The sequence below is a fragment of the Trifolium pratense genome, linkage group LG4 (genome assembly GCF_020283565.1).
Source record: "Trifolium pratense cultivar HEN17-A07 linkage group LG4, ARS_RC_1.1, whole genome shotgun sequence".
Lineage (NCBI taxonomy): Eukaryota > Viridiplantae > Streptophyta > Magnoliopsida > Fabales > Fabaceae > Trifolium > Trifolium pratense.
Window position 1 is genome coordinate 55,543,709 of NC_060062.1, and position 15,160 is coordinate 55,558,868.

Sequence of the window (15,160 nt, forward strand, 5' to 3'; positions counted from 1 at the left end):
TATAATTTAGGTCCTGTGATTAGCTTGTACAGTAACTTGTATGTAATTGGCAATAGCCTAAGGAATAATCATCTGATATTTCTCACTTAGTAGAAACTTGTTAAGTTTTCTAACAAAACCCCCTTTGCCTGTGACTTGTGTTTTTCATCTGGTTTCTACATTTGCACTCCACAACTCTCAATGGCTACTCCAACAACGAATATGAAGAAAATGAACAAGAAGGTTAGTAGTAACTACATACCCGATCACCTTTCCTTTTCTATTCTCTCTAAACTTCCTGTTAAATCTCTGAAGCGTTTTTCTTGCGTTCACAAATCATGGTCTCGTTTAACTCAAAACCCTAATTTCATCAATATCTTCCGCAACAATCTCATATCCAACTCTCATCCACTCTACCGTGGCGACGGTGATGTCTCTCTCGTTCTTAACCAGTTTTTAGGTAGTTATGATTGGAACATTTATTTGATTTCTGGAAAAAATTTTGAGAAAAAAGTGAAATTGGATTTGCCACTTCCATTTCATCTTCCACAACTTGGTGTTATTCCTATTCGTGTTGTAGATTCTGCAATTAATGGCATTCTGTGTATCTATGATTATGAAGGAGTTCATACAACAACTGTATTATGGAATCCTGCCACTGAGGAAAAAATTGTCATTCCTCCTGGTCATGCTGAGTTTAAATCCGAGTTTATGACTCAAATTTGTCCTCATGGATTTGGCTATGATCGGGTTGGAGATGACTATAAAATCATTCAACATGTGAATTATTATACTATAGATGATGAAAATCATTTGCTTCATTTGGAAGATGTCATGCCCGACCCTTTCTGGGAAATATATAGTTTAAGAAGTAACTCATGGAGAAAAATCGATTTTGATATGCCAGTGATTTATTCGATTTTTAATAGTGCTGTGTACTTCAATGGGATGTGTCATTGGTTGGGGGAAGCAAATACCTTGCTAGTGTCATTTAAATTATGCAATGAAGCGTACTTTATTACACCTTTACCCTTAGAAGATACGCAGCATGATGATGATTTTGAAGTTAATCTGACAATGTTGAATGAGTCTGTTGCTATTATAACTAATTGGAAGAATACTACGTCTTTCCAAATATCAATTTTGGGTGAATTTGGTGTCAAAGAATCATGGATTAGACTCTTCAATGTTGAACTCTTGTCTAGCATTCAGGGACTTATCGGAGCAGGGGAGAAGGGCAATATATTTTTTAGAAGAGAAGATGGTGAACTAGTTTGTTTTGATTTAACTACTGGTTTGATTGAGGAGATTGGTATTAAAGGAGAAAGCTATTGGTGTCAAATGGCAATTTACAAGAAAAATATTCATTTGATTGGAGACATAGGCAACTAATTACTCTTCCAGCCAATGCGTGAAGTTTTCACACTGGAGGTTTGTGAGTCTAGCTCTTATATGCAAATTGGCCTGTCAATTGTCAATATTATATGTATTCTCAAGTATACGAGACGTCATACACATGTTGTTAGATACAAGTTTTCACTCTTGAAGAAATAAAAGTTTGCTGTTAGATACATGTTGTTAGCTTGTTATCTATTGTTTTTTGGAAATATGTACTACAATATACATGGAATTGCAGTGCATGTTTTGTAGCAGCTGTTTCTCTTGATTCCAAGTTAGGAGGTTAGATAAATTTTACAGACTACATATGTTAAAGTAATGATGCTGCCACGGCTCTTCCTTTGATTTATTCGGCATATGGAAAAGGTGTGATTAATCTCTCAGGAATAATATATTTTCATTTCTGCGTTTGAATGGCTTTGTTTATGTGCACCTGTATTCTCTCTTATGCATATTTATTTCTCATGACTTTACCACTTAGGCATATGGGTTAAAGTGTTGAGCATAAAGTCTGATTAATATCTTAGGAATAGAAACATGAGTGTCTGCTTGCACTTTACATGTTTGTATCTCATCTATTCGCTTCAAATGGTCTAAGCAATAACAGTACTTGGTATTTTCTGCTAAGCACCTGTACCATGTGTTCAATCTTTAGGTAGTTTGTGCAGCAATTGAAGAAGTTGAAACATCCATGACTTTCTTTTTATGCTCAAGTTTCAGGAAGTTACTTTTTAGATAGTTGTTTTTCTCATTCTGAGTCACTCAAGCATATTGTGTTAACGTGTTGAGCCTATTTGAGTAGTTGTCATTAGTCAATGGTTTCATTTACTGTAAAAACAGTGGGAATTGTTCTTGGGTTAGAGCTGTGTTGAAATTTAAATTTGTTGGTTATAGGAATGAGTAATGGTTAAAGGAGATGAGCCAAATGTGGTTTCAGATCATTGTGAAATCTGAGTTAGCATTGCTCTCAAAATAATGATACTTCCATGGGCCATGGCTCTTTCTTCCTTTGATTTTGGTAAGCATATGGAAAAGATGTGATTAATATTAATCCCTCAAGTATAGTATTAATATCCTCTCATTCAGTGTTTATATGGCTGTGTGCACCTGTATTTTCTCCTGTGCATATTTGCATCACATATCAATTCATTTCAAGTGGTAATAATTTGGGAGGTTCTGCTAAGCACTAGTAGTCTGGTACCATGATGTGTTCGTTCACTCTTTATTTTGCGCCTTACTGCTATGCCCGTTTGTTTCTCCGCATAACATCACAAAGCTTGTTGCCGCTTGTGAGTTCTCACAAGCAGCCGGAGATTGGGGATTTTAAGCGCCCGCTCATGAGAAAAGGATGGATTATCCTAACATCCGCCATGCACCTGCTCCATCACCGCATCATTATTCGCACCCCAAACGCTAGTTACATCCTCATCATGGACAGAAATATGCGCCGACACACCCACAACGACTGCGGAAACATCCTTCTTAGAACCCAGAGTGTTCCCAGCAGAGTGAACACCTTCACCACGATTAACTATCAAACTATATTCTTAACAATCAAGTTATATTCTTAACAACCACCTCCAGAATCAACATGCTCAACTTCCGGCTCGGAGATAACATATGACTCCAGAGTTTTGTAAAAGAGTTCCAAACATGCCATATTATCTACACAATGAGAAACCTCAATTAGAGCACAAAATCAAGCAAGCCATAAAGAAAATAAATATGCAAATTCTCACCGAAAATGTCTTTTCGACCAGCCTCACTTTTCTCGGTAACGACACTAAACATCAATTAAACGGATGACCGATTGACCATCAGCGGTCAACCTTATCTTTTTCTTAGAATAACTCGGTTAATACTAATCAATATCATGATGATGGTGACGGCACAGCTAGACAACGTGAGAACTATTACTCAGAAAATAAAAACGTGAGAACTAGTCACGCAATTCATGCCTGCAGTTTCCTACATTTTTTTTTTTTTGGTAGATAGTTTCTTATTTATGGTGTGTTTAGTAACACAAATAAGTTAGCTTAGTAGTTTTTTATTTAGGGTGTGTTTCGTAGCACAAATAAGTTAGCTTATACTTCCTCCGTCCCTTAATATAAACACTCATTGAAGTTTTTCACGCATATTAAGAAAAGTTGGTAGTGTAATAAATGTGTACTTTTTGGATATTACAATTACTAAATTGTCCCTTGTGAAAAGATGTACTCCCTCCGTCCCAAAAAGAATGACCCATTTTGAATATATGCACTATTCATATATATTGTTTTGACCATATTTTTCTACTAATAAATAAAAATAAATATTAACATATAAGATGTTGTTAGATTCGTCTCGATGAGTATTTTCAAAATATCAATTTTTTATAATTTTTACTATTATACAATTAAAGATATTAGTCGCCAAAGTTATGCATTGGCATGCGTGTTTCGGTCAACTGGGTCATTCTTTTTGGGACGGAGGGAGTATTTGTAGTTGATTTTTCGTATTTCAATATAAAGTATGGTTATGTTTGGAAAAGTAGTAATAAATGTGCCTAGGGAATTGAAAAGATGCTTATATTAAGGGACAAATTTTATGTTTGAAATTGTGCTTATAATTAGGAACGGAGGAAGTAGTTTCCTATTTAAGGAGTAGTTTATAAGATTGTTTCATAAAATTAGAGGTCTTTGGTGATAAGCTTTTTTAACTAGCTTATAGTTTTTTTTTTCTTTTCCGGATGCTATTTAAAATATTTAGCTTATAGTTTTTAGCTTTTTAACTTTTATTTCAATTTTAACCTTATCATTTTAATTTATTTATTTTTTTAATAAAAAACTACACACTCACAGAAATAACTACTCACTTACATACAATAACCATGTATTTTTATGTCATTTTATGATTACAAAAGTTAAATTTATTAAACACTTTGATTTCATTTTATTAGCTTTTCAAATATCAGCTATCAGTTAACTTTTCAGCTAGCTTATAGCTTATTTTTACCAAATAGAGCCTTACTTTATTTTATTTTATCATGAATCATGTTAAACAGGAGTTGAGAGTCTCTTCATTTTGATTTTTTTTTCAATTTTCTTTATTACTATATAGTTTTGAAAACGGACCCATACAAATACAATGTTGTTGTGTATCTTTTCTTATGTTTTTTTGACCAATTTTTTCTTGTTTTAATCTATTTATATATCTGTTTGGGCAATTATGTAATTTGACTCGGTCTAATTTATTCCATTAAGTGTTCTTTTTTTTAACAATGTTGAAAATGAGGATCAAACCTAAAATTTCATACATACTACCAAAATTCATCACCAATAAATGTGTTGTACCCTTTTTTATTTTCGTTTAATATATTTAGAATGTTGCAGCCGATCTACATCCCATTTAATAAATGATAAAATTACGTACAATATTAACAATGTTACACAATAGTTATATAGTACTCTTTATGTCCCAAAATAAATGACTTATTTTTTACTTTATCTACTATTCGTATGATCTCTTTTGAATGTCTTTTTTTACTAATATGTATATGTAAATATTAGCATATGAGATGTTTGATTTGTCTCGATGAGTATTTTCAAAATATATAATTTTTATAATTTTTAATAATAGATAATTTAATATATTAATGATTAAAGTTGTGCATTGATAAATGTAAAGGTGATCAACTAGGTCATTTATTTTGGGATGAGAGAGTAATCATTTTTCAAAATTGACTCTTCTCTTAACTTGAGATGAGGAAGTAAAAATTACATTCAAAGTCAAAAAGGAGAAAAGGTTCCATAGACTAAGTACTTTTTTCTCCTAAGTTTGACTTAGAAAATCCTCAATCATTTTATGGGTCTTGTTATGGCACATGTTAAGATATACCAAAATAGAAATTCATCATTTAATGATACAAGAAATTTAATGCTTCAAAAGTCAAAATGCAGAAATTAACATTTAATAATTTCTATTTTTACTTCCTTAACATGTGCCTTAAGGGCAGAAGTTAACATTCTCCTTATTTTATTAACCGAGCATAAAAAAAATAAAATAAATAAGTTCACCTTCCCCATCTATATTCATAATAATTCATTACCAAAATTCAATGTCTGAACCATTCTTTGGAAAATTCAAAACAGATCCTACATTTGAGTAAACCACTTAAAATTCGGAACTTCACACAAACACAATCAATAACCCCTTTCTTTGTTTTCTCTCTTTCAAACAAAACAACACTCTCTTATACCAAATACGACACCGTTTCACACTCTTTTCTTTTAACAGAAGAAATGAACAAGAAGCAACACCAAGTGAAATTGGACGACGAACAAATAGCCGAATTACGCGAAATTTTCCGATCATTCGATCGAAACAACGACGGTACCCTAACGCAATTGGAACTAAATTCTCTTCTCCGATCGCTTGGTTTAAAACCAAGCGCAGAGCAATTAGAAATATTCATTCAAAGAGCAGACACAAACAGCAACGGACTCATTGAATTCTCCGAGTTCGTTTCGTTGGTTGCACCGGAGCTTTTGCCGGCAAAGTCACCGTACACGGAGGAGCAACTTCGACAGCTGTTTGATATGTTTGATCGAGATGGAAATGGATTCATAACAGCGGCGGAATTGGCTCATTCTATGGCGAAATTGGGACATGCGTTGACGGCGGAGGAATTGACCGGAATGATAAAGGAAGCTGATACAGATGGTGATGGGATGATCAATTTTCAGGAATTTGCTCAAGCGATTACTTCTGCTGCTTTTGATAATTCATGGACTTAATTTATATATTGATTTTCTCTATTTACAGGTATTAATAATTGTAATACAATCTGAAATTTTGTTTCAATTGTTCTATTTATTTACCAATGATGCGGCATGAAATGATTTTTTTAGCTCGATATTTAGAACGAATTGTTCAGAGAAACTAATGTAGATTCTATGTTTAACAAATATTTTTTGGTCGAATTTCAGATTATCAGAACTTTTGTCTATAAAATCGAGTGTTAATTTTAAATATTTTGTTGAACTTAGAAAAATGATTTTAACTTTTAAAAAAAATGGCAATTGAGGAAAAAGAATCTCAACTCGATACATTGAGGTCACAAATATAAACTCATAAAATTAATGCAATTGTGAAGGAGGTGGAAGTGGTGGAGTTTCTACCATGACTATGGTGTTTGCAGCAAAAAAATCAAAAAACAGAGAAAAAAAATTGATGGAAGATAAACAATGATGTTACTGAATTGTTCCTCTTTTTGTATGTGAAATGACAAAATTCTCATTGTATCAAGTAGGTGTTGAAAAAAAAAGTATGTGTTGTTTGATAATGATAACCAAGGTTTTAAATAGCGGTCGCGGTCGCATCAAGGTTTTCACGATTTCGGCTGTAACGGATGCTACGTTACAGATTGCGGTAGTTGCGGTGTGAATTAATCACAAAATTGCACAGATCTTATAAAACTACTAATACATTTAAAAAAGTTTATTGAAAACTCATTGATTACATTACTAGTCACCACATGGTAGAACGACGTGCAGGATCATAACTTCCACTATCACCTTGTGCTTTACCGATTGGAAATCGTTCTTCTTCTTCTACCGGTAATTCTTCTCTTCGAGGCATTATTCAACCAACCTACAAAATAGTTTATAGTCTAATTTTAAAAAATTAATCAAGTAAGTAAATTAATTAAGAATACTTTAATCTAATTTTTAGTGTAATCAAAATCTGATTTAGTCTTATTATTTTAAGATTCTTAACTCTATTTATCTATTGTGTAAAAAAAAACTCTATTTATCTATTCACTAATCACCATCACAATCACACAATCACATTATCACTATTGTAACCAAAAAAATCACTATCACTATTCACTACTCTTAAGTCAGTGTCTCACAACTTCACTCTCAACATTTTCACCCCCTACAAACACACGCAGGACGCAGCAAGAACAATGAACAAGTGAACAAGCATGAAAATCCCCAATTTGTTTTCGTCTCATCTCAAATCTCACTCTATGATTTTCATTTACAAACACCACCACAAGAAATATACCAAGATAGAACTCATTAGTTACATGTTGGTGGGAGGAATGGAGGAAGATGCAATTGCAATCTGGATCTGGAGATGGAAAAACAAAAATTCTTTGAAACTTGAAGCAAGGACGAAGGAAAGAAAGAAGCAAGCAGCAACAAATCCGACTTTGTGATAAGAAATGAAAGAGAAGAGAAGAACGAAGTAGAGACAAGACAAGAGAAATTAGAGGTACTGATTCATCTCCTGGTAAAAGTAAAAGCTAAAAGGTACTAAGATTCTGATTCTCTTCAACCATTTTTCTGCTTTTTCGCGTCGGTAACGGCGTTTCGTATCGTTCGTAACGGCGTTTCAGTTGTGATTTTTTTTTCTCACCTTTAAAACCTTAAAAAACGGTATAGGTCACTTGAGATAGCATTTTATAACGTCCGTTTTCATGGTACAGGACCGTTTTTTAAAACCTTGATGATAAGTGTATAACAATCTTCTTTCTTAAGCTTATAGAGTTTTTTCATGAACTTATAATATTTTGGTAAATGCTATTTAAGTTGTGTTTAACCTTTATAGTTTATTTTTGTAAAAAAAAAAAAAAAACCTTTATAGTTTATATATAGTGTATAAAAATGTATTTGATGTCATTTTGTATATAGGATTTAGATCTATCTTCAATTTTTTTTCTAATGTCGGTCATGTTATATGTTTTTATGCTCTTTGTAATTTATCAACTAATTACGCCATGGTTTAAAAGTTCTTGTAAAATGGTGTAATTAATTGCCATTATTTTTTTACATGGTCAGGATTTGAACCAAGAACATTTAACTCGTTAAGATGAAATTTCAACTACTTGGTATAAAAATATATATTATTCTTAGTTGAACGTATTAATTAATATAGTTTTTTAGGCAACTTATTGATAAATTTGTTTAAAAGGTCATGCCAAAACACAAGTTAAACATATCATGATATCAAAAGAAAGAAAATTAAAGGCACAATTAATATTAAAAAAATAATTTTTAAAGTTTTTAAAGTATTGAATGCATAAATTTCATTATAAATTTTTTATTTTTAATATATTTAATAAGCGTCCCAGAAATGTTATTTAGCATTTCCTTTATTTAGAAAAATGCTTTGTGGATCATCTGTTGCTCTATCGTGTCGTGGCTGCCTGTAACTTGTAATTGGAGACCACATACATGTGGGCATCTAACTATAGCTTTAATTTAATTAATTTATCAATTAATTAGTTGTGTTAGTGCATTTTGTCAATGTAGGATCAGGGCCGGTCCCGAGTATTTGGATGCTTTGTTTGAAAATTAAAAATAGATCTTTAATAAAAAAATATAATTTTTTTTAAAAGTGATTCTCTATTTGAATCGTAAATAACATAAAAAATAGTCATCATAGTAAATAACATCTAAAAGCGGCATATTTTAATCAATAATATTACGGTTCCTTCGGAAAAAAAAACTTTCTTGAAATGTTAGTTTCGTTTTTTACAATCAACCGCAAGTTACTTATAAAATTAAGAGTGTGTCTATTAATTTTTTTTAGTACTAAAATATTTTTAGTAGTAACAAAGTCATTATTTTTTTTACATATATAAATTTTTTAATAGACCGATATAAAAAATTTGAGGCCTCTAAATGTTTGAGGCCCTGTGCGGTGGCTCACCTTGCACACCCACATGGTCGGCCCTGTGTAGGATACAATAAGAGAATTCTTTTTACCGTAATTTGTTTATATTCTATGAACAAAAATTAATTCAAAATCATGTAGGAGGTTATAAATGTTGTTTTAAGAGGATTGATATGTCATTCAAAAAAAAGTAGTGTTGTAACTTATTGTTATTTGTCCTTCATTCATATATAATACTACGAGTAATTATCTTAAATTATACAATACTACGAGTAAGAGATAACATTTGTTATTTGTTAGGAGTTTGTGAGGTTGGCAGAGAAGGTTCATTAATGTTACTTGACACATTTTTTGTTGCTTTTCATGGATGAACCAATTTTTATGATTTCGTCTTCCTCTTATTGACTTGGGAGTGTGTCTGGTGGATGGAAGCTCTACCATTGTTCTTTGGGTTAATAGGTCTTTTTTCCTTGGTAATATTAGCAAGTTTTATTTTACCTCATGTAAATTTCTTTTTTTAATTTCCTCTTGTAATGTCTAGATTCTCTCATTTTAGACCCTAATAGTACAATATTGCATCTGATTGGATCTAAAACACGACATGGCAAGGACAATTGTAATTTCTTTATTTTGTATTTATTTTTTAAAGCACGTCATTAGTAAATTTAATTATTATTTTTTGGGAAAATGAAATAAGGGTTAAAACCCATTAGTTCAGACAATTTTCTTCGTTGATTCAGTAATACAACAACGGGAGAAGCAGTGTTCGTTCAGACAATTTACTTGTTTGTTTTGCATAAGGATGGATCCTCTTCGATGAATTTTTCATTAAAGTGTCCAATGGTGATTATGGTCATCCAATTCTATGGGACCTATTAGAGCAATACTGAAATAGTGGTTGAGATTTCACTGGAGATAATTCTCTCCTGCTTTGAGTTACACACATCCGTCACCTTTTTTTCTTACATGCTTTCAAGACTCGAAGTACAATTAAATCAACATTTTATTTTATTTATTTATTTTTGTCTAAAAATTATTCAACTTTCAAGTTCTTTCATCCAAGATTGAGGATACGCATCGCGATATCAGTGGGATTGTTGGAGAAATTTGAAGAAAAGCTTGGGATGCAACCTCCTCTTGGTGTCGATGAATCATCGTTTTAAAGCCATATTACAACAATTAGCGAAGGTTGACAGGTAGAATATGATAATCTCTGCTCTCACTGGAAACATACCTCCCACCGTACCTGTAACCCACCATACACAATGTCTAATACATTCGAAAATGGTTTTATTTCTCGATTCTTCGGCTTGATTCAGATCAAGATGTTTGGGTCTGAACCTGACCATACTAGCCCAATGCTCAGTCCAAGGAGTTAGTGCTTAGGTTTGAATTAGAATATTAATTTTGTATGTTTTTTCATACCCTTTTCCTTAGATAGGAAAAGAGCCAAGCCATCAATTTTTTAGTCTTTTAATGATGTTGAAAATTAATTAAAAAAATCATTACCGGTAATTAACTGATTGATTCTTAATATTATGACAGCTGAGGCACAAGAAAAGTGCATAATCTGGTTATAAGAATCGAAGTTATTACCATTTCCTTTAGCACAAGAAAAATAACTTGCTTTGAAGTTTCAAGAATTGGAGGTGTTAACTCTTCCTTTTATTAGTGTGGGAAAAAGAAAAACACTAAAATAGCATGTGTCAATCCAAATGAATTTTTTGTAGGGTTGTCCAAAATTCCTTGGGTGAAATGGTAAGACGTGTCGTTCTAAGGAAACAAGTGGTCTAGGTATTAAAAATCTTACGTTGTTTAATGCATCAATGCTTGCTATGGCGCTGGTGGTTCTTAACAGCCGAGGACAGGCTTTGGTCTAGGGTGCTAAGGACGAAGTACGGGCTTGATATACTGGTCTAGGGTGCTAAGGACGAAGTATGGGTTTGATATAGTGGTGTCTCCGGGCAATATAATGGGACATGCCAAAAACACAATATTTTGATTTTACTATAAAAAGTGGTACTAAAGTGAATTGAATAAACAAAATGTTTGGTGCCATTATTTGTTAGATCTAGATCTTCTCTTTTTCACCTTCATGTTAGGAGAGAAAGCGACACAAAAACAATTTTGATGAGTTTTGTACATAAAATCAAAATTGAGTAAATAACTGTTTGTCTCTATTTCTCTATATCGCTTCTAACAAAAATGTGAAAATGAGGGAGGAAAAGGAGAAGATCAAAATCCTTTTGTGTGCTAGATAGTATATACTACATAAAGGACATCAAATCTCCCCGCCAGCCCCACAAATAAAAGTTAATGTGGTTGCCAATTCCTGACACTAGGGACATGCAAAGTTATATTCTCGTATAAAATGCTGGAAAATACTTGTTTCAAACATCAAAATAAATTGTGCAACAAAAAAGACAACATACATTATGCCTTCTTCTTCTTGGATTTGAGCATCACGAACCCAATAAATATGCATAAGAGGCAAAGAAGAGCAACACCAGCAGAAACAGGTATTAATATGGCATATTCTTGGGGTAAGAAATATTTATGTATGAAATGATCACCATCTACAAAGGGCTGAAAGAGCAAAAGATCGATAAACTTATTAGGCAGTTAAAATCAGGTAGCCATAATACATTTAAAATGCTTGGCAAGTTACTAACCAGGATGATAACCCAGAAAGTATAATAAGTGAATATCGATAAGCTTATACAAGACAATAGAAATCCAACTGCTCTGTCTGCTAATTCCATATTGATTTCTATTGTTTTTGCTTCCTGTTGACAACAAAAGACACAGATGACTGTTAGCATTCACATTAGACGGCAGAAACAAATTCAACAAAATTTTGGTAGCATCCTTAGCACAAGTATATTCTTAAAAGTCTGCAATGAGCTGAAACGAATTCAAAATCTCATATGACTTGTTGGATGTAAAAAATGTTTGATGATAAACCTTACTAAAAGGACATGAAAAAAACTTGATTATAGTAAGAAAAGTGTATGTACAAAATTAATAACCATTAGTAATTAATTATAAATACACCTTTTGTATTTAAGAAAAGAAACTAAAATATAACTTTCCTAATAAGAAACTACATCAAACTGATGGATGCAAAGGTGAAGGAAATCTTCAGACCATGAGAGAGTGTTCATGGTTCAATTCAACAAAGAAACTAAACTGAACCTAACCAGAAACCAGTTCAGTTGAACCAAACTGAACTAGTTTTGGTATACCATGATCCGAACTGAAAGGATTCAGATTTAAATTCCCAAACCAAACTGGCCTCTGAACTGGTTTGTTAAACTGGTCTATGAACAAGTTAAAACATTTCAAAAAACTGATTCATTCTTTGGTTCTTATTTGACCAATTGACCTGTTAACAGACTCCAAAAGTATGCAGCAAATCCAGCACCATGAAAATAAGGATGTGAATCAGTTGTTTTGGGGTTCTGACTTTATGGTGTATAATATTGATGCAACCACCTTTATTTTGTTTTATTTTTATCTTAGGAAAGAAGCAATTGCCTTTGTATTTTTGTGAAGAACTAAATATTCCTTTGAGATTACATTTTCGGCTGACCGTTTTACAAAACATTTTTGCAGAAGCCATCGGCACAAGACAGAGAATCCTGTGGGTGGTCTGATTGCTGTTCACATTTATTATATGAAGTCCTTGACAATGAAAGTAAATATAATCATACCAAGAATGATTACCAAAACTACATTTCTACTTAAAATAAGTAACTACAAGCATTGAATAGAGCAGATTGAGTTGAAGTCAAGCTCATTTGCAAGTTGCTATCAAGTTCACTCTGGTGGTATATCATCACGTTATCACTAGCTAAGGCCTAAGGGTGCTGCTATTGCCATCCACACAAGTTGGTTACCGATTAATAAGACTGTGAGAAATTGATGATCCATCTCAATATTTGCTTACTATTTGAAGTTGACTGCACACGAACAAAAATGGTTTTTCAATTTTTCCACCCATTTGAACCGAGGTAAGAATTATATCATTACATAGGTAAAAACTAATGTCTAGCTATTTTAATCTGGTGTGACTAATGTCCCCGTGAACTTAGCTCAGTTGGTAGAGATATTGCATTTTATATGCAGAAGTTGGGGTTCAAACCCCGAACACTCTACTTATTCACCTTAAGGGTGGAATTCTTGCCACTAGGCTACTTAACCCAAAAAAAAAAAATTGGTGTGACTATAGTTAGCTACTTCAATAAAAACCGAAGCAAGACAAAGCGAGTAAAGTGCAGCCCTTCAAATTTGTGTGAATGGTAGCTATATATAATATGGGGCATAATACGATTGATCTTATTGAGAGCATTCCTATGTCTATGAAAGAAAATAGAAGGATATGATAAAAGAGAAAATGTAAGACCCTTTTCTGTGTTGATCTTAATATAGAGATTAAATAAAAACAGGGAACAGAATATACATCAAAATAATCATCCTTTTTTGTATGTTGAGTGCTAAGATAATAAAGGGAACAAAAGAAAGAACAGCACAGAGAAAAGTAAACTAGTTTCCTTGGCATGCTTTGACACAACATCCTTGTAAGTGTTCATAAAGAGAAAGCATTAAACTTGGAAACCCCTTTAACATTTACAGCTCTGCATAAAACAAACCCATTATAATAAACTATACTAAATTGGAACCGAAACTAAAACTAAAACCCTATGAACATAAAAACTAAGAAACCAGCAATTAATGTATCATAACTATCATTCAAATAAGCTCCAGTTAAGTAATAAAAGCAACAAAAAAGGCTAATAAACTTGGAAAAGGAAGTACTTAAATGAACATGACATGAATATCGCCCCATCGATAGAATTTGCTAAAACAATTTATAACACATTAATCAATTCCATCAGATAGATTATGAAAATGGACACATCAGACTATTAGAGGAAACAGAGGCTATGATGCATACAAGAAATTCCAAACAAATATAACTTATAAGTGAAATGGGGTTGATCATCAATTGTAATCTTTCACCTCAATCTGGACTGCAATATATTGGTTTTTTTTATGTCCCCTTGAGCTTAACTCAGTTGGTAGGGACATTGCATTTTATATTCAGGGGCCGGGGTTCGAACCCCAAACACTCCACTTATCCATCTTAAAGGTGGAATTTCTAGCCACTAGGCTACCTGACCCCAAAAAAACGGCAATGCGACCATAACTGAGGTCTCATTGGCTAAATTTCGACCGCGATTCTCCAAAATATCAATGCAGCCACAACAGTTACCATGACCACTATTTAAAACCCTACCTTTACCCATATTCTGCTAACAAAAAATTGAATTTTCAGCACAGAGTAAGCAACTAAGCTATTTGAATCCATTGAGCTGAACCATAGACCAAATTTAAATTCTAATTTCATAAAGACACATCAGTTTTGAAATTTGATTGTGGCAGTGATCATGGTGAGTAAGAACAAAACCCTAATACAATATTCTGTAAATGAAACAATCTACCAAGCATCGGTAAACAGATTTCAATATATAAACATCAAAAAACTAATCTATATTTTCAATCATGCCGATTTAGCAAGCAATCGAGGAAGCTCTTCTACGACGCAATTTCTATGGTGCGTTGAAGTTTGCAGGAACGGTTATCGCGGATGCAAATCGCGCGCGCTACAGAAAGGGGAAGAAAATCCGAAAAGAAGAGTATAAGAAAGGAAAATAAGACGGAATCTCTTACTGTTTATGGCGGCCGACGATTAACTCCGGCTGCTTTTTCCGGCCTGCTTTTGGTTTTCACGATCAGTTGAATTCAGTGCTGTGACTCCGACCTGTTTCTGATGATACAATGATGAGGGCAATTCTGTAATTTTGTTGTTTGGATGGAGTTGTTACTGATGATGGGCTCTTCAAAAGATAGTGGATTGGGCTTCAAGATTAGAATTTAGGAGAGTTTGTTTTGCCACCCTATCAGTTTTTCGCGCGTTTTAATTTTACTCGTCCGCTATTAAGTAGCAGATGAGTAAAAATGAAAAAATTTAGAAAAAAATGATTTCTGCTAGTTAAGTAGCATATGTTGTTTGAGAAAATAGTAGGCGACAAATGAACCTTTCAGAATAGTGTAT

The 15,160-nt window shown here is 32.9% G+C and overlaps 3 protein-coding genes across 4 annotated transcripts; 2 read left to right on the forward strand and 1 right to left on the reverse strand.

Moving 5' to 3' along the window:
- On the forward strand, positions 1-2,894 carry LOC123923127 (F-box/kelch-repeat protein At3g06240-like). The gene has a single exon (XM_045975782.1). The coding sequence runs from the start codon at positions 181-183 to the stop codon at positions 1,369-1,371; it is 1,191 nt and encodes a 396-aa protein (XP_045831738.1). The 5' UTR covers positions 1-180; the 3' UTR covers positions 1,372-2,894.
- A 2,561-nt stretch (positions 2,895-5,455) lies between these two features.
- Positions 5,456-6,239, forward strand: LOC123923128 (probable calcium-binding protein CML11). The gene has a single exon (XM_045975783.1). It carries the CDS (start codon positions 5,658-5,660, stop codon positions 6,150-6,152), a length of 495 nt encoding a protein of 164 aa, XP_045831739.1. The 5' UTR covers positions 5,456-5,657; the 3' UTR covers positions 6,153-6,239.
- A 5,031-nt stretch (positions 6,240-11,270) lies between these two features.
- LOC123923129 (dolichol-phosphate mannose synthase subunit 2) lies at positions 11,271-14,944 on the reverse strand. 2 transcript variants are annotated; one of them, XM_045975784.1, is made up of 4 exons: positions 14,776-14,944; positions 13,596-13,679; positions 11,715-11,828; positions 11,271-11,628 (listed from the first exon to the last, which is right to left on the reverse strand). In XM_045975784.1, exons 2-4 carry the CDS (start codon positions 13,632-13,634, stop codon positions 11,476-11,478), a joined length of 306 nt encoding a protein of 101 aa, XP_045831740.1. In that variant the 5' UTR covers positions 13,635-13,679; positions 14,776-14,944; the 3' UTR covers positions 11,271-11,475. The 2 variants fall into 2 exon arrangements, with proteins under 2 accessions (XP_045831740.1, XP_045831741.1); XM_045975785.1 differs by lacking the exon at positions 13,596-13,679 and having other exon boundaries at positions 14,776-14,938.
- Positions 14,945-15,160: the final 216 nt, after the last annotated feature.

Excerpts from the sequence above, each read along its gene's own strand:
- LOC123923127 (XM_045975782.1), top strand. The coding sequence starts at position 181 with ATGGCTACTCCAACAACGAATATGAAGAAAATGAACAAGAAGGTTAGT.
- LOC123923128 (XM_045975783.1), top strand. The coding sequence starts at position 5,658 with ATGAACAAGAAGCAACACCAAGTGAAATTGGACGACGAACAAATAGCC.
- LOC123923129 (XM_045975784.1), bottom strand. The coding sequence starts at position 13,634 with ATGAACACTTACAAGGATGTTGTGTCAAAGCATGCCAAG. Across the intron at positions 11,829-13,595 it reads TTGTGTCAAAGCATGCCAAG|GAAGCAAAAACAATAGAAAT; the intron begins GAAACTAGTTTA and ends TGTTGTCAACAG. Across the intron at positions 11,629-11,714 it reads CTTTCTGGGTTATCATCCTG|CCCTTTGTAGATGGTGATCA; the intron begins GTTAGTAACTTG and ends TTGCTCTTTCAG.